The sequence below is a fragment of the Buteo buteo genome, chromosome 10 (genome assembly GCF_964188355.1).
Source record: "Buteo buteo chromosome 10, bButBut1.hap1.1, whole genome shotgun sequence".
NCBI classification, from domain to species: Eukaryota; Metazoa; Chordata; class Aves; order Accipitriformes; family Accipitridae; genus Buteo; species Buteo buteo.
The window spans coordinates 28,626,238-28,649,217 of NC_134180.1; the positions used below are offsets into that span (position 1 = coordinate 28,626,238).

The 22,980-nt window shown below is 37.3% G+C and overlaps 1 protein-coding gene across 2 annotated transcripts in view; it reads right to left on the minus strand.

Moving 5' to 3' along the window:
- Window positions 1–22,980, minus strand: part of PRKACB (protein kinase cAMP-activated catalytic subunit beta) — a 75,751-nt gene that overhangs the window by 12,624 nt on the left and 40,147 nt on the right. For both annotated transcript variants that reach the window (XM_075039125.1, XM_075039124.1), the window contains exons 2-6: window positions 7,414–7,475; window positions 6,348–6,476; window positions 2,503–2,601; window positions 1,410–1,492; window positions 755–881 (exon numbers count right to left, since the gene is read on the minus strand). In XM_075039125.1, coding sequence (XP_074895226.1) covers window positions 755–881; window positions 1,410–1,492; window positions 2,503–2,601; window positions 6,348–6,476; window positions 7,414–7,475 — 500 coding nt within the window. The remainder of the gene's footprint in view (window positions 1–754; window positions 882–1,409; window positions 1,493–2,502; window positions 2,602–6,347; window positions 6,477–7,413; window positions 7,476–22,980) is intronic.

The window sequence follows — 22,980 nt, forward strand, 5'->3', positions numbered from 1 at the left end:
ATATGAATCCTTTCCACTTCTCTCAAACATTTTTGTGATGTATTTTCCTGTTAGATTCTGCTATGGCAAAAGGTGGCGTGATGAGGAAAGAGCTTCTATAGTTTAGGAACTGCAAAGCATTGCAAAGCGATGGTTGCTGTATACCACCTTCCCATTTGCCATTTCGATCAAAACCGTAAGAGCTAAAAGGAAGATGAGGAGGTGCTGTGAGAGGCTGTTGTAAAACCAGTTGTCATTTGCAGCACTGCAATTGTGATCTGATGTCAACTCAGCTCTTACTCCAGATGTGCTGAGAAGGTTAAGACTCTCCAAGGGTGGGATTCATCTGACTGAAATTAAGTACTATAGTGTTGATGTTGACTTCTAAGCGGGTTATCCTAAACTCCTTATATAAACAATGCAGAGAACCAGCCATTTTAGGGCCCCTTTTGTCTTGTTCTAAGGCAGATGTATAAAATAGGTCAGATGAACAGAGCCATATAATCACCTACTTCTCACCACAGACCCCAAGGGAAACCTTGACAACTTGCTCAACTGCAGACAGCTCCATTGTGCATACTTAATTTTAGTCAGAGGAAGTACAATCCAATGGTTTTAACCGTTACTATGCAGTAGGGCATTTTAACACTCCCTTAATACATGCTGACATGCCAACCAGCTTCAGACCATTTATTCTAAACACATTTGCTAGAATTACCTAACCCTACACTATAAGACAAGACTCCAGTCCCTAAATATATGAAGAATATCATACCTGGATGTATCCTTGCTGATCAATTAAAAGATTTTCAGGCTTTAGATCTCTGTAGATGAGGTCTAATGAATGGAGGTACTCAAATGTTAGCACTATCTGAGCTGCATAAAACCGTGCATGTGGTTCACTGTGAAGAATTAAAAGAATATTAAGTACCCCAATGCTATGCTAATGTACTGAAACAACCATGTAACTGCCAGGGACAGACAAATTGAGTATCTTTTAACTGGTTCTTTTACTATGTAACAAGGTAAAAAAAAAAAAAGCAAACAGCAAACATTTTAGAATTCATACACTCATTCCCTAAATTTAATTTAAGTCTTGCAGCTAAAATACACATGCAAATCAAGGTGAATGTACCCCAAAATACAGAGCTTAGACATTAAATTTTACTTTTAGAAACTATAATCAATTTTGGTGACAATATGCATAGGAATTCCAAGATTCTATTGTGCATAGATCACGAATGCCTGCATTAACTGAAAAATAAGAAATAATTACAAGTTTTTCACTGCCTGACTAGTTTAAGTTCACTGAAAGAGGGGTAAATTAAATGCACTTACACCTTCAGAATTTTTTCTTCAGTACTAACAAATTTTATAAAAAATTAGCAACATAAGCCTTTTTAAAGGAATAATGTCATTAATACTCTTACCTGAACCTTCCGATTCTTCTTAGATGTGAAAACATTTCACCACCAGGAACATACTCCATTACCATGTATAAATTAGAATTGTCCTAAGGAAGCAAGTAAACACACACAAATACATATTAGGCATGCTATAGTCTCTATAATTCTTACATATGGTATATTTTATTAAAGAATGAAAATGAAAAACTGTAGCCATCCAATGACCTTAAATATAAAGCAACACAGGTAGAAATTTTCAAAGAAGCGCGGACACGTGACAAATGGAGCACCATATATCTCAAGAAATCTCTTTTAAAGTAAATTTGAATAGAGATAATTAATGAGTTTCTGACATAGAATGGTGTGTAAGTGACCTGAAGGAAGAGAGAATAAGATGCCTACTGCAAGACAAGACCTTGCACTCTTAAAAGTTCAGAATTGACAGCCTAAGGCATTCTCGTCTCCCATAGCCCTAGCCCCAAACCTCAAAACCGTAACGATTAAGGTAGAACATGTTTGCTCATTTTCAATGGTATTAAAAAAGAAAAGAAAAAGAAGAGAAATATATAGAGGACACATATCACACTATAAATATGGAAAATACTCAATTTCTTTACAGACTGACTAACACATACTGTCATGATATTATAAGGTAACCTCCAAGTTCTTTCCTTCATGATTAAGGTTGTCATTAAGACCTGCCTCAGGTATAAATCTCAAGCAAAAAAATCTGCAGAACAGTTACAAATTTACCATTCCATATCTTGGTACAAAAATACATCCTTTGGTTTCTCTCAAAACCAGAATGATGCCTAAAAGCTCTGTACAAAAGCCAGTTTCCCTTCAAAACAAGGGAAATCTCTAAGAGTTGAATTTAATTTCATTTTTATTTATTTATTTGGAGATACCCTTTCAGTCATCACCTGGTGAACTGGGGTGCATGCAAGTGGGCACAGCAGGAACTCCTGCTGAAGACCTGGCAACAGCGCCAAGTGAAGCATCTTTGAAAACAAAAATACTTAAACTATTGTACTGTAAAAATTAAATGTTTTGGTATCTAAAGTTTGAGCACGCACTTCCCTGAAACCAGAACAACAACTTTCAAGATAATGATTACCTTAAAAGAATACTCCAGTTTTACAAGGAAAGGAAAGTTCACCGCTTGTAATATTCTCTTCTCATTCAGCGTGTGTTCTATTTGCTTCAGTTTGACGACCTAGGAGAGAAAAAACGATCTTTGGTTTAAGTATGACATTTTATAGTTGTTGATAAATTTTTCAGTGTAAAACAATTAGTTGAATGCAAGCTTGTAACTTTACAGTTAATGAAAAACCTTATGGATTACAAGTACAACAACAGTGCCAAGAAAGGATTAAAAAGTCTAATGTCGTTTTAAAGAGTAATACTCATGCAATATGGTTTGCAGATAACTCTAGAAGTAGTGTTTCTTACTACATGCCAAGTATTGGAATCAGTAGGGAAAACATCTCTTTACATTTTCTTAAGAATTGCTTGCATTTGTAACGGAGATACTTCTGCAGCAAGACGACAGTTCAATAAAATCCATTTGATCTTTGGACCCTTTGCTAAGCAAGGCAGGAAATTGTGTCAGACACATTTAATTATGAATTTTGTTATGTGTGAACAGGAGTAAAGTGACTTATTTTAGATAGCTCACACATTAGTGAGGAGAAGACTAAGGAAACCACAAATTCAAAATTTCCATTCTTACAAACAATAGTTACTTCTGTCAGACCCTTCAATGGGTTTTGCTTTTCTGCTTAGCAAACTGCTTAGCAAAAGTATTAAAAAAATCAAGTGCTACCTTCTTGGAATCCATTATAACGGCAAGCTGCTAACAAGGCAGCAAGCAGCAGATTTCTGGTTATTGCTTTCTCAGTAATTAACAACTGATTTCCTTGTGTTAAACCCGAACATTGCATAATCACTTCCTTCCATTTTACTTAATCCCTAATGCACAATTAATCTATATCTCATTTTGAGAATGGCATGATTTCCAAGTAAAGTTACTATTTCTTTTTCCCCCCATAGGAAACAAGGAGAAAATGTACAAGAGTGACCAAAACAAGTCTGTTCTTACATGTTTGGAAATCAAACCTAACTGTTACAAATAACAGCTAAGCAAGATATTCCAACCCTGACTGAAACTGCATTTAAATTTAACTTTTAGATGGAAAAGGTAGCACCTCTGAAAAAACACTACTGTTTTGAAATAGATGCCACAGAAAAGAAATAGTGAGTTGAAAATAATAAATCTCTTTTGAATCACAGATCTTTAGGGACCAAATAAAAATCTTGCTCGAATCAGCTTATTTGTGGGAAGTGTCCCCTTCATCCCTAAAAAGCTCTTGGCCATTAAAACAAGCAAGCTAAGGTTTTAGTTTGATACTGTGAAGCGTTCATCTTCAATGCTAGACAAGACTTCACCACCCTTCCTGCACCTTCTGCTGGTTAGATACTGGAGGGTGATGGCAGCAATACTGCAGGCTGAAGCTGCTGTTTAACACATTATATCAAACTGGAGCCTCTGGTAACACAGCTTTGCTCACATTTAAGCTCAGGCTCAGGGCATGTCCGATGACAGCTTCCTGTAGATCAAACGGTATCTGGTAATGGCAGATTCCCCAACAGCTTGTTTGTGTCTGAGCTTTTGTTAACAATTTCTTTTTTCCAAAAACAATTACGAAATGAAACTAGCCAAGCAATGGTATGTCACAGCCTTTCTAAATCAAGGCAGACAAATAAAAGAATAAAAACCCTACACACAAGACTACTGGCTACATCAACGTCTATTACATTTTTTTTTTTTCCATATCCTGATGAGCCAAGCATAAGATTGGATAACAAAGGCACACACAATATGCCTTCTCTTGTTTCAGCTAAAATGTAAATGAAAAATTATAGGCAGCCTGCACATTGTCTGATTTCAGGCATCTGTATGTTTTCTATAATATATGAAGTGATATGAATGTGTTCTCCCTAAACCATCTCCTATTTTTCGATCAATTAAGAGAAGTTACTAATATAACACTTATATATTTCTAAGAGAATACGTAAATATATAATTATATATGCTAACTAAGTTGAGTTGAAAAAGCACATATTTCATAAAGGAATACTTCAAGACTTCTGGTTATAGACAAAACAATCTAATTTACTAATAGAAGACTGATGCCTCAACACAAACATCTTTAATCCTGTGAATCTTTTACTGCAAGTCTACTGCAATCGTTAAAAATGTGAATTTTGGCTTTACCAGATAATTTTATAGCTATAGCTTTCCAATTTATTTTAGACTGAGAGGTAGCAATGGGTTTAATTAACTTTTTTTTTTTTTAAATCCTCAGACTATTTTTATGGCAGCTTTCTGAAGAAAGATGTAATTTCCTAGATTGCTCCAGTGACAAGGACTCGGCCATTCATGAAAAACGGTTCAAAGAAAAAACAGTTGAAAATCTGAAATTTGACAATGAGCTCTCTGTGCAGCACTCGGATGCTCATCCCACCTCACGTTACAGCAACACTCCCCACAGGATGCCACCAGCCACACTGAGGTAACGATGAGGTAAATTTCCACACAGGTGGAAATGGCCTGGGCTGTCTTTCAGTTGTACTGTGTTGGAATGTCTTTTTAACTTAATTGTTTGGGTGTTTAAATAAAAGTTAGAAACCATTGTTATAGGGGAATGCTGAAGTTGCAAAAAATTGAGCTTTTCCAAGCAAAAAAACAATGCCAGAACTGACACTAAAAGGTAAGTTTACTTTAGTTTCTTCTTGCTGACCATTATAAAGCAGTCTTTAATTAAATGACACATTATTCAAGGTCCAGGACCCCAAATCACATGTAAAGAATACTGGAACTGCAACTCAGGGAAAACAGTTTGATTATGTCACTGCCACAGTTCCATTATATAAAATTACTCAGGAATGTAATAATGCTTAAGTGCAAGAGTCCACATTGAGGCAATGCTGACTTTCATTTTGTCAGTTGCTGATATTAAGTTCTCTTTGCCAGATTAATATTTTCTTAATATAATTTGTTATAGAGCAGCAAAGTTATGTACAGTGCCTTACAAATTAAGAAGAGCTCTGATGTTGACAACCTTAGAATCTACTAATCTAAATAATGTACGTCTGAAAAACTTGTCAAAACCATTGAAAACTAATTGTATTGATAAAATCCTTTAAAAGACTTCTTAGGTTTCTGGAAATCTATTTTATTTAAAATCTAAACTTCATCAAATGACACCACTTACTTAATCTAAGAGTAATAAGCTGTTAAAAAAATCAGGCTGGAGTGACAATACAGATTCAGACTACAGCACTTAAGTTTTCAACACAAAAAATGTCTATTGTGTGACAGCCCTTCTGAGAGGGAGACTACTGTTCTATCCATGCAGCTACTATAGATGCAACAGGATTATTACATAATTATGCATACAAAAAGTAATACCTCATGGGATCAAGAATGGGAAATAAATAATTTGTGCAAACAATTTGTTAAATTATGGTTCACTAATGAAAATTTTGAGAATTTCTGATGCAAAGAGTCTTCCAGAATTTTGAGCTACCCTGCAGAAGTGTATTTATTTATTTATTTATTTTAACTAGAGCCCTACATTTTGCTTTTGCCAAAGAATATATAGGCCACCTTACAAAAGCTAAGCAAGGAAATTAACTGATGACATTTTATTAATGCCTTGGACATGACATAGAGCCTCTTTAGCCTGCCATTAATGTTACTGGCCATTGTAAGAATTCTACATGATCCCAGCAACTGAATCTGCTGGCTGAAAAAGAAAGTCAAGCATTTGAAGTATCAGCAGTATCCAAGTGCCATAAGAAAAAGCACAGTAAGTGCAACAGTTTAGCCACAGTTACCAGATCTTTGTCTACATCAAACTCTTCTGTACCACAAAGACCACTAAAAATTACACCAACCTTCTGTTTATCCAGTATCTTCATAGCATAATACTGTTCTGTGGATTTATGTTTCACCATCATAACTCTGCCAAATGATCCTGTTCCAAGTGTTTTTTGCCTCTCAAAATCATCTAGGCCAGCAGTATTCTACATGTACAAGGATATAATGACATTATTTACAATCTAATAGCCAAAAACAATTTTAACTGTATGAATTGAATTCATTTATGAAAGAAAAATGAGTAAAATTACACTTATCAAAGACAACTATAGCCAACTATACTGTTATAATTCCATGCCTGTCAAATATTAATAAGAGATTTTACATTGCACTTATTAAAACAGAAGACGCTGAATTGTATCAACACTTCTATAATTTGTCCATACAGATGACACTTGCTTAGTAAGAAACATTTAGCGGTGAACAGATCATGAATTTAACATGCAGATAAATACCCACCTCATGCTTCGCAAACAAGAATATTCGAACATGCAAAAAACCCCAAGCTCTGGAGACAGTTCTACATCAGAATTGTCTGGAGACCATATCACTGAATAAATTATCTTAGATATTCATTATCATAGCATTTAAAATGCTGCTTTAAAAACAACAATGACCCTTCCCCAAACCCCCAAGTTTAACTTCTAAAAGCTTTCTAACAAGCTTCTTAGCCTGCCCCCAAGCTCTGTGCAGTCAACTTAATACCCTTAATTCCCCCTAACACCATGGGGGAAATTATTAACAGGGTAAATTACAGATGTGTCAATGCTTATTGTTATAAAATGCCAGCTAAAACATGCCAATACATTTTGAGTCTTGTCGTGTTGATGGTGAACATCATTCTCAGTAAGAGAAAGCTGTTGTTCACTACGAGCATTTCATCAGCTCAAATCTGGAGAAGACCCGAGAGTCTGCTAATGAATTTCAATGACAAAACTGACATTAAAAATGGAAACTCCTTTAAAAATTGCATTAAACTTATTTCTGTTTTCTGCACTGCTCATTACAGACTGATAACACACTGAAAACATTATTAAAAAAAGTGCAATAGAGAAAATCATTGAATGCTTAAATGACTGATACCTGAGGGGGGCTTTCCCATTTTCTTAAAAAGTCTTCTTTGGCTTTGGCTAGGAACTCTTTCACTGAAAACACACAAAAAAGTACATTTTAATTAGTGTAATTCATCATGGATGTGATGGAGATGCTTTGTTAATAAAATATGTAAATTTCATTATCAACTTCATTCTTCAACTCATAATATGCTTTTTTCATCATGTATGAAAGCAAGCACCAATGCCTCTAGAACTTCTACAATATCTCCAGGAGATCTCTAAGCTTTCTGGAGTAACTACATCATTCTACACAAATTACTTTACACCAGCTCTAATAACTCACAATAGTGTATATGCAAGCAGGCTTTAAGGTGATGTAAGATGTTCTTAATTTGACTGGGAAAAAACCACAAACACCTGACTTTTATAAACAGCCATTCCACAAAGACAGACTTTTTATCTATTTTTGTTACATAAAAGTTACATTTTCTTTCAGCTGATTGAGCATAATGTCAATCTCATTGCTTTTTCCCCTCATCACCTTTATTTAAAGGCTGTTTGCAAGCTCAAGTACCAACTGGACAGCATTACTGCAAGCAAAGACAAAGCACAGGGCTACAACACCACCGCACATTAGGCATGCCCACAGTCAGAGAATATGTATTTTTAGAATTGATTTTCCACTGAAATTGAAGGCATGTATAATAGCAAAATTCTGGATGACTGTTCAAAATGTGCACCAACATATTTTGTTCAGATCGTCTTCAGCTGTTCTGTTTTTTTGAGTATCAATTATCAGCCAGATCAATGCAGATTACTTAATGCACAGTCATAAACGGGAGGTGTTTTCAGACATTGCTGTGGTTCTGAAAGAGTCACAGAATCAAGAAGAAAATATCATACTGTTTTTGTGTTCTCTGAATCATTTCACATAACACAATATTAATAACAGTGGATTTTCTGTACTGTGATTTTCTGCCACAAGCAGTTTCTAAAAATACTCAGCAATGTGCCAAGATTATTCTGGTCAGTATCTAGAAAAACATGTTTTAGCAACTGTATTTTACTTTCTGATGATCATAAAAAATTAGGTCATAAGAGGTTGTAAACAATCATCTAATGAATCACAACTTTTTTGTACTTTACTTTTCGGAGAATACTAGTGTCTACACAGAGAACTTTAAAAAAATTCTCTTTTATTACCGGTACAGTTACAGCAGCAGTAAAAACAATGGCAGCCCTGGAGAAGGCTGGTTGTGAATTTTTTTGTCCCTGTCCCCCCCTGCCCCACCCCGCTCTCAAGTGTGCTATAGGACTTAACTATCACAAAATACTCAAGGGAGGTTTATGGCTCCCACCGTCAGTGGCTCTGATGGAGCAGCAAATGTAACGGAAATTTCAGAAAAATTGTCAAAAGTTCTGGCAGACCTCAAGGTTAGAAAAGTGTTTAAAGCATGATATCCACTCAGTAGTTTTAAGAGAAACAAGCAATATTAGAGAGAAGGAACATATTTATTACCCTAAACTTATGGTTGAGTAAGAAAAACATAGTTTATATCAAAGGAACTACTTTAAATTGGTATTAAAACTCACTGAGAGTTAAAAATATTTTAGTGGGTAATCAGTAAAAATGTTTGACATATTTATCCTGTCTGGGGAAAATATTTCCATTGTTTTTGAATTATGGGGGTTACTCATGTAATGACTTTTAATGATCCTAATTTGAGAAAAGGACAGGATTTCCTGTGGCATGAAATAATTTCTCAACACAAAAAAGGGAAGCTAACAATGTCCAAATTCATGCCTGATGATCCTTCTTCCATTAGGAGAACAGAGATGACTTGATAAAGTGATGACCACCGATGAAGTTTTTAAAACATCAATTTATGTCAAAGTAGCATGAATATTATTTTCTCTTAATGACAAGAAAAAACCTAAGATGATCATTAAGATTACCAAAAAGCTAAGCCTTCAAACTTAAGTGGCTGTAGCTTAGAAATGAATGTTAACTCTAACACTATATAGCACAACCAAAACATGAAATAATTGCTCTCATTTTTTTCATGTTATTACAGTACATTATGTCTTAAATATCCCTCATGCTATCTCCATTGTTCATATAAATAAATATTTTAAGTTTCCACATATTTTGCACTGAAATATAATTATTCAGTATTTATAAAAATACACAATGACATTTACATGTAGTCATCTTTCTCTCTGTCCTACTTATGGAATAAAGAAAGCTGTTGATGAAAAAAATGTGATCCAGCTGGAAATATTCAGATTGTGGAAGCATAAGAAAAATCTCGCAGTTCTAGAATATAAGCAAGCCACAAGCTTTCCTCTACCTTACTCTACTTTAATTTCTCTCTCTTCTTGGAAAGCAGCACTGAACACGTATTTTCAAAATAAAGCTACCTAGTGGCACTCACTTATCTTAAAATTGCTATCTTTTAAAAACGATTTCATATTCTGTGGTGTGTTTTTTTTAGAATTACATTTTCTTCCTAATGAGAAAGTGGGTCAAATTGTGCCTGGTTCTCATTTTCAGAGGTCACCTGGTCTCCTACACCACAACACAATTCAGCAGGTGATTTCAAAGAGAATTTAGGCAACTTAAGTCACTTCTGAAAATAGGACTTAGAATTTGAAACAGGATAGGTACTTTTAAAAATTATATCTCAATCACAAAACATTAGCTCTTGCTACAGGAGAACACATTTCATTTCTACTTTTGTAGCACAGAATCAAAATTTAAGCCAACTGGATAGTAGTGGCCATTGGTATTATTGTGATGATACAAACAAATAGGTTTATTAGATGATTACTTAGATGTTTTCCTCAAGTGCACATTTTTAGCCACCTTACACTGTGACGATGTGACTCTTGTTTGCTTTTCTAGTCTTTAAACTGTTCCTAGCATCTGTGACTTTGGGCACTAATGAAGGAATGAGCATACCAAAAGTCTCTATAGGTTCCCCAAGGGTTTGCAGGAACATTCACCCACACAGATGAGATGATGAAGAGAGGAAAGAAAGAGAAGAAAAAAAAAAGTTTTATGCATTTCCACAACAAACACATAGAAAACACAAATACATTCCACCCTTTCCCCTCCCCACTCAAGAACAGACCCCGTAATAAACCAGCCCTTTCCCACACAGACAGAATGACTCATGCTAAGTCACAGAATGTTTGAGAAAAGAAAAGAGAAAAAAAAAACAACCCCAAAGGCAGCTAAATTCAGTATGAAAAAAAGATGATGCATCACAGAAATAAGCACAGCTTACAAAACTTCAGGAGATCAAGTTGGCATCTTTAATAATTAATCTATTCCAAGACACACACATCCAAGGAACTGTTGCTAACAAAAGTGTATGTATCTTCATCGCAGCATGCCGGATCACAATAAAACCTGTAATCTGGTGATCTTCCCACTACTTAGCACTTTGTTCCAAAAGACAGCATGTGTGAATTGCATGGCATGTGGTGGATAGCACAGAAATGGCAAGCAGTCTCCAAAAAAAATTCACAATCAAATTTCAGTCCCGTTACCCAACAACAGCAACAGAACCCCTTGAAAAGCCTAAACTTGCTGTATGCAAACTGGAATGCATACAGGAATCCTGTACGGTCACCATACAAGCATGATTTAGTTTTGTAAGACTGTCAAAAAACACTGAAGAGCAAGGATCACCCATATATAGCTGAGTGAAGTGAAGATGAGGATGCAAGGAGGGTATGCAAAGGCCAGCAAACAGTCCCTATTCAGTCTAGTTTCATTGGTACAGCAGAAGTTGGAGTGAAGGAGGCTGAAACTAAAAGAGGAAAAGCTGTTGCTCAAGAAAGGAAGGTGCTAAAAGGAGAGAGCAAAGCATGACTAACAGCACTGGCACAGTGAGGGCCACAGCAGCGGGTCAAAACAACTGGATGCATTAGGAAGGACACCAGCTGGAACTGGAGAAGATGCACAGTGGTCCAGGGATTAGGTAGACACAAACACACAGCGCAAACCTAGCTCTTTGAGACCAACAAGAGCAATCGTTGGCAGGAGAAGCAAGTTTTATGCAATGCAGACACCCAAAGCATATAGTAGCAAATCTGGGGAGATTCAGAAAAAGGTAGTAAGAAATGGGGTAATGGCCGAGGAGTCCCCACTGAAAGACTTCAAGCAGTTTTGTAACTTCTGCCTGCTTCAGTTCAAACCCTGGTCAGAAGAAATGCTACAGGTGCGCACACAGCTGGACAAAATATAAGCTATCCCCTCCGCATATCAAGGGGAGACTGGGCCTGTGGAGAGCTGTACTCAGAACCAACACAACATGGTGATAAGCAGGAAAGTCTGCTGGAAGAGATTTCTAAGGGAAGTAGAACTCAAGATCCAGAGGTTCCTAGGTAATACCGGCACACAAGGAGGTATTAAAAAAAAAAACAAACCCAGAAACCAAAACAAATGAAAAAACCTCTACCACACACAAAACCAAAATACCCCTGAGCCCGCTCTCAAACAGCAGGAGATTGTTATCTAACAGTATATTCACACAATGCATGGTATTTTTTTTTATTGATTAACTTTTTTATGAAAAGTTAGCAGTCTTATTAAAAAAAATTGTTAACGAAGGGTATGAGTACTGTAAAGAGCACTCTGGCCTAAAACACAGTTTAAGAGTGAATGAATCAGAAGGAAGCCCCTGAAAAAAATTTAATGGGTTAGGACCTCTCAGTTGCAGGGGTGCAATGACAGCAGAGGGAAAAGGGTCACAGATGCAGCAGTCCTGAAGAGTTACCATGAATTACTTTGCCTTTCTCCCACCTCCCACATGCACTGTATTTGTTATTCTCAAGCACATCTCCCACAAAGGCCAGCAAGCCAGATTTTTTTTTTTTTTTGGGGGGGGGGGGGGAGGAAAAAAAAAAAGTATTTGGATAGGATTCATGGCAAGAAAGCAAGAACTAAACTGATTAAGACTAAACATTGGGCACCACTACAAGCCCCCATCTGCTGCGCTAAATGCCAATCTCTGCTTGGTATTTAAAATGCCCTTTATCAAAACACAATTCAATTTTTGTTCCAAAACTGTAATATAATCACTTGAAGTCTGGAATTAAATGGGCTATTTAATTAAATCTCCAAATTTCATTTAAGGGAAAAATGAATATGTATGAAGAGATTCTGGTAAATATATATGTATATTTCATTTTTATAAAAACAATATTTATAGCCTTAAACATTATCAAGATGTATATAGACGCCCCAGTAATCCTGTGGTTACTGTACCACATTTCAGAAGCAAGTGAGTAGTGTACGATTCAAGTTCTAAGTCCCATTCTTAGACCATTAACCTGTTGTCTTAAATTTCTTTAAATTTCTCTTTTGATTAGCAGGAATAGTATCACAAGGCTTACAAGAAGATTTCTCTACCCTGACAAGTGTTCGAAAATGAACACAACTAAGTGTTAAATATTATTATACACTCAGAGGAGGTAGTGTGAGCACCAGTTAACATTTTAATAGCTGGGAAGCATTTCAAAACACAAACTGAAATGGTATCATTGAAACAGACCATTGACAAGAACAAAATGCTTTGTTTCTCACAATATGAAAACGGTGGGGAAAAAAAGTCCAATGTGATATACGCCTGGTACAGGGCAAGTCAATCTTGTCTTAACACTGCAGTGAGACATACCTACTGGCCCTCTTGTGAAAAACTGACTGGCTATGGTTTTGCTTGTTTCTGCCTTAAGAGTTGCAGTCACTAAGGCTAGATTAATGAACTCTGCATCAATTTAATATCTCATTTATCAAGTTTTTTACTTTGAGAGCAAGGTTTTTACTTTACATTTCTATTTAAAAACTGTCGTGGTTCAACCCCAGCTGGCAACTAAGCACCACCCAGCCGCTCTCTCACTCTCCGACAGTGGGATGGGGGAGAGAATCGGAAGGGTAAAAGTGAGAAAACTCATGGGCTGAGATAAAGTCAGTCTAATACGGAAGGCAAAAGCCACGCGTGCAAGCAAAGCAAAACAAGGAGTTCATTCACCACTTCCCATGGGCAGGCAGGTGTTCAGCCATCTCCAGGAAAGCAGGGCTCCATCACACGTAACAGTTACTTGGGCAGATAAACGCCATCACTCCAAACGTCCCCCCCTTCCTCCTCCTTCCCCCAGCTGTATATGCTGAGCATGACGTTCTGTGGTCCGGAATATCCCTTTGGTCAGTCGGGGTCGGCTGTCCCAGTTGTGTCCACCCCCAGCTTCTTGTGCACCCCCAGCCTCCTCGCTGGTGGGGCGGTGTGAGAAGCAGAAAAGGCCTTGGCTCTGTGCAAGCACTGCTCAGCAGTCACTAAAACATCCCTGGGTTATCAACGCTGTTTCCAGCACAAATCCAAACCACAGCTCCATACCACCTGCTATGAAGAAATTAACTCTATCCCAGCCAAAACCAGCACAAACACTAATTATGATACAACCAGGTGATGCAAAGCAAACGAACGTACCAGCTGCAATGCATAAAAGCCTTCCTTCAGTTAAAAAACCAACCAAACAAAAAACCCCAAACATACAGAGCAATTCTGAAAGAGCCCATTTGGTGGGATACACAACCTAAAACTTCTTAGTAAATGAATGGTCATGTGAGAATTATTAACTGCATACAAGTTTGCTATTAAAATGGAAGCGCTAATAATTTAACTGCACACTGTAAACACTTCTATGGAATACAGGGAAGGACTGGTAAGAAGTGGAGAAGAGAAGGGCATGGAAAAACCATGGAGAAAAAGGGAGAAGAACAGGATGAAGAGGAAATTAAGACTGATTACAGCTGCAGTGCCTAAAGACTAAAAGAGAGCACTAGAATCTGATTTTTGGGGGAGCACATTCAGGAATTAATTTATGATGTGCAGTAATGGTAAAATACAAATTGTTCTTATCACTTACAACTCACAATTTGGAACACAGACAAAATCTTGTTTTAATCCTGTCCATGATTTTGAAGTCTTGAGCTAGACAGTATTTTGTCAGTTTTATAAAAGCAAATTTGCAACAGTTAAGAGCTCTGTAAAGAGCCCAGCTTTTCTTCTTAATTATTTTTTTTATTATTTTATTATTTTAGTTTTCAGTGCTACAGGCTATAATTTTAAGCTGTAAATTAAAACTGAAGTCTTACTTAATGTTCACCTCTTTACTTGGCTGGCTAGACAGCAACAGCCTGCACAAGAGATGTGACAGATTTAGACAAACCAAAACTGGAGGCAGGTTTTCAGCTATCAGAGATAATACCTGTCTTTGTTGAATTGTGAGCAGTAGATACCCTAGTGCACACAACTGCCACAGTCAGACTGATTTCCTTCTATTTTTATTACAGATAATAAAATAAATTTTATTTACAAATCCAATTTTCAGTCTTTCCCCCTTACTGTTTTTATGAAATCATAAAATACTGGTCCAAATAGAGGTGGCAAACCCTGCTAATGCCAAAAGTACAACATAACAGAGACCAGTCTGGGGAGACAGGACCAAACCCAACTAGCAGAGTCACTTAAAATATGAATCCCTGAAATTTTGTTTAAAAACTCCCAAACGCATAATGTAAATCAGCAAATTTATTCAGTCATGAACACAATCAAGTCTTGTACAAGCTCTGCTCAGCAGAGTTGTACGTGCATATACGTGCTGATTCAATCATTTTCCACCAAAACCAAGATGAGATAAAAACTCTGCTGTCTTAATCTAAAAGAGAATCCAGACCCAATGCTCATCAAAATTTATAAACAAATATACTTCATTAAAAAAGTGACTCCTCCCTCAAGACACACACAGATAAATGCCAAAACCCCCAAAACAAACAACCAAAACCTATGAACCAAGCTGGGATTTATTATTAAACTCCTTAATTATTGACTATATACAAGACTTCCTCAGTGCAGACAAGCAGAATAGCTTCATCTGAACACCCAAACAAGGGACATGACTTAAAGTCTCCTGCAGATTCCTGGTGGGTGAAAGCCATTCCATCCCTTCAGGTACTTTGGTCCTTCAGGGTGGCACCTCTCTTGCTCAAACTTTCCTTTCAAATTAAAGCATTACTAGCAACCTTTTGCTGATTGGTAAGAGTTGATTTTTTGTTCCAGTTCTCTAAACCAATCAGTTAGAACTGGCATCCAGTTAGTTCTGGAATATGTTAAAACTAAGCTCTGGCCTAAGGAAAGGAGTCTCTCTCATACCTTCTTCCTGCCCTTAAAGAGTTCATTGAAGGGAATTATTCTACACTACCAGAGATGACACATTCGTAAATCTGCTTCCTTTCTTGCAACAATCCACATGCTTTGAGGTTTAAAAGTCCAAGAAATAGCAGTTTGGTTTGTTAGGCTGCAGTTCAGTGTTCAGTATGGGCTGGTATAAATACCCCCCCCCCCCCAGTCCTGTCCTTCTACAGTCATGCATCCCTGCCTCTCTATCATGACCTTCCTTGAAAGAGCAAGAGCATCCTTGTGGCTGACTGCCAAGCCAGGTCAGGGAATTAGGCCAGATTAAAAGTAATGGACAGAAGGCAGGGGAGGACAAGGGAAGCTAATTCTAATCCACAGCAGCTCCCAGTTCTTTTCATCACATGAATGCTTCTCCTGGGGTGAGGGAAGGGAGAAGTGGGGTGGCAATGGGAAAATATGTGGGGCAGTAGAACAGCTCATTTTCTGAAGGAGTGCCAGTTTGTGCTAGTGTAATGTGACCATGAAAGTATGGCATTGGACTACTGAAAAGACTTCTGAGAAATAATTCTAATTTTAAGTTATTAATTTTCAGTTAATGTATTAGGTAAAGTTAATTCTATTAACTTAAAATTTTAAATTAATAAATTATAACTTCAATAGAATTACTTTCAAATGCAGTACTTAACACTCCTTACGTATAAAATTAGTTAATACAAAAAAGGTTATGTGAAGAAATCTTAACATGTAAAAGCCTCAATTATCATACATCCATGTGCTTTGTAAGCAATTAGGAATTAAGCTTCATCTGCGCAGTACCACCCTCTGTGGTTATAGCTGAACTTTGATCAGCAAGTAATCTAAAATGTTGCAACTACCACAGGACATATAGTGTAAAAGACCGCCTTCCTGTGTGAAATGTAACAGTATTACTTTACAAAGAAAATGGAAAACTGTGCAAAAATTGTGAAAATTCAAACACCTCTTGTTTCTGCACTGCATGTATTTCCATGGTTACCATGGAGGTGGGGGGTGGGGGGGAGAAGAATACATTTTAAGAATGAGTTCCAAGAACAAAATTTTCTAGGGCACTACTATAAAATATCTTGTATCAAATTCTTGAGTAAAGGTTTTTCACGAATTCTAATAGTTAAAAACAAATATACAAGATAATCAAATTTTCCTCTTACAGTCAAAACCACATACCAAGCAAAATGTTTACAGCACCTGCTGCAGTTTTCCTCTAGTTAAGCCTCTGCACTGTTAAAATACTGCCTAACTGGCTAGCACCAACTTTCCATATTACTGCCCCACCTTCCCTCTTTGTAAAAGTTCAGTGACTAAAAAGGATAATATATTACTGGGCAGCTATCACTGAGAGTCTGTTTTACGGTTGGATTCTTAGAAACAGTAAGCATAAAAAACTACAAATCAAGTAGTTGATCTGACCTGCTTATTGACTGACCAATAAATAGCCTGCAAGCAGGCAGTGCCTCTCATAATACTAGATACACTCGTGCACAAATACCCTTTTCTTTAGAAGCAACCCGTTTTACGAAACTCATTTCTTCCCTATACTCCAAATGAAACAAATGCAGGGGTTGTTCAGTGCATTTTACAAGTTACTTGAAAAGAGCAACTCTTGTGTTGCTTTTTCTTTTTTCAACTATTTCATACAAGGCATCAAAATAATAGTAGATATGCCAATCTTAGTTTAACTGCACTCATGTCTAAGTCCACTTCCCACAAAGCTACTTTGTCCCAGCCCTTGCATTAACAGAACTACACAAATTCTCATATACATGTGCTGGGATCAGTAAGACACATCTTCACAGCTGTCAGGGTAAATCAGCAAAATAGCTCTTCATCTCTTTGCAAGATTTGAGCTTCTCACACATTGCTATACTGACATATCTCCCACAGAACACACTTTCAATATTTACAGGAAAGGGTTGCCTGCAGTAACTAGCCAAGCAGGAGAAGTTCATTTATAACCTTAAATAGCAGAGAGACTGACTTCCTGAATAAGGAAGTCTTATGTAAATAAACACATTTCACAATTCAACACATCCAGTGAACAACAAGTTTTTGTTTGCCTCAGGATTAGGGCAGGCAAAAAGTAGGTAAGAGTGTTTACTATCCATTCTGATAAAGAATGGGACTTTAAAGAGAAACTGGTTAAAGTCAGTGCTTATTTCAATAAAAGGCAGGCATAAAACGTGCACAGAATTGAGTTGCAAATCCTGTAAAAAATATATATGAAAAAAATTAAACCACATGAATTCTTAATGGGCTGGTGTCTGTCAGCAACTAGAATGAATAAAGGAAAACACCAAAACATTATTCAAGTTACAAAACTGCCTGTAAGAACCTCAATAATTAAAGCTGGGAAACTCCTGTTGCGATCTTTGGCTTGCAACAGCAGTACCAGCAGCAACTCTTAGAGGAACCAGCAACAAATAATTATGTAAACAATTTGAGATGTAAAGTAAAAACCAAGGAAAGAAGAAAATCTTTTTTTGTAACAAAATATACATAAGAAATGTAACAGGGACTAGAGTAAGTCACAGTTCAAGAGATACAAGATTACAATATACTAAATACCCTTTCCTTTGGAAGAAACCTCAATTTTATTAAATTCATTTTTTGCTTAGACTCCAAACCAAGCACGCTGAGGGACTGTTCACTGTATGGAACACTGCATTTTAAGAACTATGTCAATGCAGCAGCTCTTGTGTTGCCTTTTTTAAAGTATTTTGTACAAGAATCAGAACAAGACATGAACCCAGATCAACACCTAAGAAATGATCCTAGTCCACTGTCAGAAGCTAACAGATAACATCGGGGAATTTTTGAAAGCAAGAAACCATTAGTCCCATGAGATGCATATAGGAAGATATATAGTTCTGGCACCTGGAAATTCCATGGCATCCTTCCATTTTCTATAGTCTTTTCAGCAGTGGGAGTAATTAGTTACGACTTGCTATCCCTTGCTCTTAAAAGATGTTCCCAACACACATAACTAAGGTATTTGCACTACCTCCCTTCACCCTCACTCCTGAAACATTCCTATTATCTCATGTACACAAAGCTGGACAATAATTCAGCAGAGTCTATCAGCATTCCTCACACTCTTTCCTCATACTGCTCCATTTGTCTCCACACCCATTTGGTAACTACTATCTTACGAGTGTACATGTCTGTATCAGCAATTACCTCTATTTGCAGTATTTGAAAGTACTAGCCGAATCATGTACTTGGTGATACTTGGCAGTATTAAGCCTATTCCTAGTCAAAGAGAAGATCTAGCAGAGTAGCACCTTTCAGAACTGGGAGCTAGGGCTATTAAAGTTACTTGGCCTTCCAGTTTTATCTGTTCAAGAATGTTCCAATGTTTCAAAACAAAACCCCTAAACCAAAGAAATAGAAAAACAGTTTTCCTTTTTCAAGTCTTTCCAGAAAAAAAACAAAAACCAACATATAACTGAAGCTCTCCTGGAAAAAAAAGGAAAAAAAAAGCGCCAATTGTATTTGCAGCTGAAGAAAATGTATCACTTTTTCATTGAGGTTTCACTTGCATCTTGGCAATCTTTCACAAGGAGAGCATCTGATTTTATCCACTGACAGGGCATAATGTAATGCTGTTGCAGTGAAGACAGCCAGCAAGGTGCACTGAAAAGCAGAAGTGGTTTAAATGGAGAAATGTTTACAGTGAAGACTTAATCTAATCCTCACTTGATGGAGCAGGAGATAGCCACCTTTAACTTGTCAAAATTAGACTTCCCATTTATAGATCTTTTTGACTGTGAATGGACACTTGGTAAAAGTTGCAGCTATTTATTTCTATTTTTAATGGAATCGGGAGCCTGGATGTCAAGATGAATGAAATCCAGAGATGCAAATTGCAGAATATAGCCCCAGGGAAAAGAAAAGAAAGCAAAACAACCACCACCACCACAACCCTGAAACAACCAACAAAACAAACCACCCGTAACCTCTTTTTCACCTAGTTTGTAAGAAATCCTGTCCCTTAAAATGACTCAACCATAACAGAATCCACCTCCCCCAATAAACCACCCAAGCAGCAAAACTCAAAATCCATAGAGCTGATTTCCACAATCCCTAACTCCTGTGGTAAGTACAACCTAACTGGAAGAGACACAGAGAAGACGGTGATGGAAAACCCAGCCTGGCAACCGGTGAGAAGCAGAGACCTTCTGACCCGAGGAGAGACCTCTCCACCCGTAGGTGAAGGTGGCCGGCGGCGTGAGGTCGAGGAAGCACAGGGAGGCTGTAGTTTCACCCTCGCCTCCCAGAGAGGCCGAGCGGGGGTCGGCGTCGGGAGGCCCGACGGAGGCGGTCAGGCTGCCCTCGCCTCCCCGGGGCGCGAGCGCGGGCCGGCCGTGGGCCTGCGGGCCCTCACCAGCTCCCCGCCGGGCTCCCCCCGCCGGCGTCCCCACGGGGCTGGGGCCCACCAGGGAGGCTGGGCCACCTCCTTCAGGGACAGCCCGCATTTAGGTTTACTTCAACGGCCACGACGCTGTAACATAAAATCTCCATAATGCACGTACAAAGTTCGGAAACCTTGTCTCATTATAACTGTACCAGTTTCGACATTTGTGTATTGTACTTTGTACACCAAGGAAACAACAGCCACGCTTTTCATTCCAGGGAAGACGACCTCGACGCATTTGTGTGAGTTCAGTGTATACATAAGCTGATATTAGATAAGGCAGTGCGATGACTCCTCCCACTCTTTATCTCTTGCCATGTACAAAAGTGAAACCTTCGTAAAAATGGTCCTTTAAATTTGTAGGACAAAGCAAAACCACACAGAGATGCACACAAACCCCACATACGTGATTAACTGTTCTTTCTTTTCAAGCAATCTCTAACCATCTCAAGTCATTTTCCAAAGCTCCAGACTATCTGCTTGAAACAAAAAGGCATCATTTCAGAAACTAACATATTTGGGTTTTTTGCAAACAATTTCCAAAGGATATCTCTTTCTAAGGATATAAATGTACAGAGTTTATAGATTTAGGTACAACTTTCAATAACATTCCAAGTAAGAATATAGTACTTCATAATTCCATTAAATTCAGAGTACCTTATAATAAGTAGTCACAGTGGTTTTGGAATGCAAATACCTGCCTGATAAGTTTACTAGACCTATTACAGTATCTCATTTCAAATGAGACTCCCCTCCCCTACTTCCATGAATGACCTCAACTATTCTGCTACCCCATCATTTAGAAAGAATAAAAACCATAGAAGAATAAGCTTGTTCAGATGAAAACCAACAAAAGCTGGTTTAGAATTTTTAAGTCACAATTACAATCATTTCAGAAGACCTTTCTGATTTATATCAAATCACATAAAATAATTTATTATGAGTGGCACAGAAAATTAAGTGAACCGACATGTATATCATTCAATTATAAAATTTTCCAAATCAGATTCTGTGCCTTACTTAATGATTTGTAACAGTTATTTCTAAAAGAAAGCTTAAAAATAAAATTTCAAATACTAAATGCCAGTTATGCAAAGCAAAATGTTTAACGAAACCTGCAAATCTTTGAGACTAGTAATTTTTAATAGACACCCACAGTGAGTCGATTACAAAAACAAAGAGATCAGTAGTCGATGCAGCTATGCAGACAAGAAAGGGAAACCTGGTAGATTTTTCCTGATTGTGAAGATGGAACAAAAAAATAGTGCCAAAGGTAATAGAAAAGACTTACCATTCATGCTGAAAAGCTAGTTTTCAGAAACATATTGCTCCTAATATTAATCCAACAGTTGATGAAGTATGTTAAATCTCTAACAAATCAGTGCTTCAATCTCTAAACACACTTATACACTAACTGGAAAGAGAGAGCACACAGAATCCAGCAAGCTGCTCTTCCTTATGAGCTCCTCGTGATGCAAAAACTATGAAGCACAAGATACCAGTAGTAAACCAAAATCAATATTCAGGACACGGGTATTTGGTTTTGCTCATTAACTACTACTGTTCTAACCAATGCTACCTATTCATGTCTAAAGCAACTCAAAATGGCAGGGGGAAAAAAGCATGCAAACACCAGGAGGTTTTAAGATGTTCTCAATTATATCAAGCACTGGTTGTTTCCATGGCAACCGTAGACCAGAATTATCTGTTGACTTGTACCCAACTAGTAGTTATTCTAAAGCTTTAATCAATTCACACAATGTACTCTGTGCATTATTTCATATTTCACATGTATTTTTCTCTACACACACACATATATAGTAATTATTCAGCTAAATCTCTGTAAGTCATTCCACGGTATTTGAAAGTATACTGATATTATTTTGAATCAAGAGACCAAATAATATTCAACTATTCATCACCCATTCATTTGCAATTTAGAGACTATGAAGATGACAGAAAGATGCACTAGTGGTGACTCTCCTGACCATTTCAGTTATTCAAGTTGTTAATGCATTCTCTCATTATGCACAAATTTGGAAAATATTTGTATCATTTCAAGAATAAAAGATTCACACTGATCTTACTGTGTCGACATTCAAAACCAGCAGCCTCGTTCTCCTTTCCCATTTCAATCTTTCAAAGAGCAACAAGCAACTAAGAAAACAAAACAAAAATCAAAACATAGGTTCCATATAGTTGCAAGTGGTCACAGTCAAGATATCTAAACTAAGAATGAAAGACATCAATCATTCTGATGACTACCATCACATCCCTTTCATCCTTTGGCTGTGCAGCACAACCGACCTGGTTACCAGTTCAGGCTGTACAATCACACGTGCGCTCAGTCAGCTTTTTAAAACATATTCCAAGGCCCATGGTGCCCTGAGCCACCTCTGTCCTACTGAATTCTGAGGATTTTACAAAACACATGCATTTGTTTCATGCATCAACCAAGAATCCAAGGCACATTAGAAAAACCTGTATGTTTTACATATCAAAATAATGACGCAAAGATGTTAAATTTCAAAATCAACCACTGAAAAACCCCTAAGGCCATTGACCACATGGCAAATTACTCAAACCCACAACACTAGATGACTGACAACACAAATTCCACCCGACAAGCAACAGCTCCTTCCCCTTCAGCAAACCCATAGCTTCAGCAGTAACTCCTTGTAAAAGAACATCCATAGAAACAGACCTGTTACGGTATTTCATTACAGCAGAAGATATAAATATATTAACTTCCTTTTCGAATGGATTCTACCTCAAACCTAAACCAACAAAAATTCTGAGAAGTCACTTTCCAAACTTTTTTCAGGAATGAAAAATAGCACTTTTGCCTCAAACTTCAAGAGTAATTCATGCTGTCTGCTATTTAGCTTCACCTAAAACCTTACACCAACCTTTCTAAGCTGCAGTGATATGAGCAGAA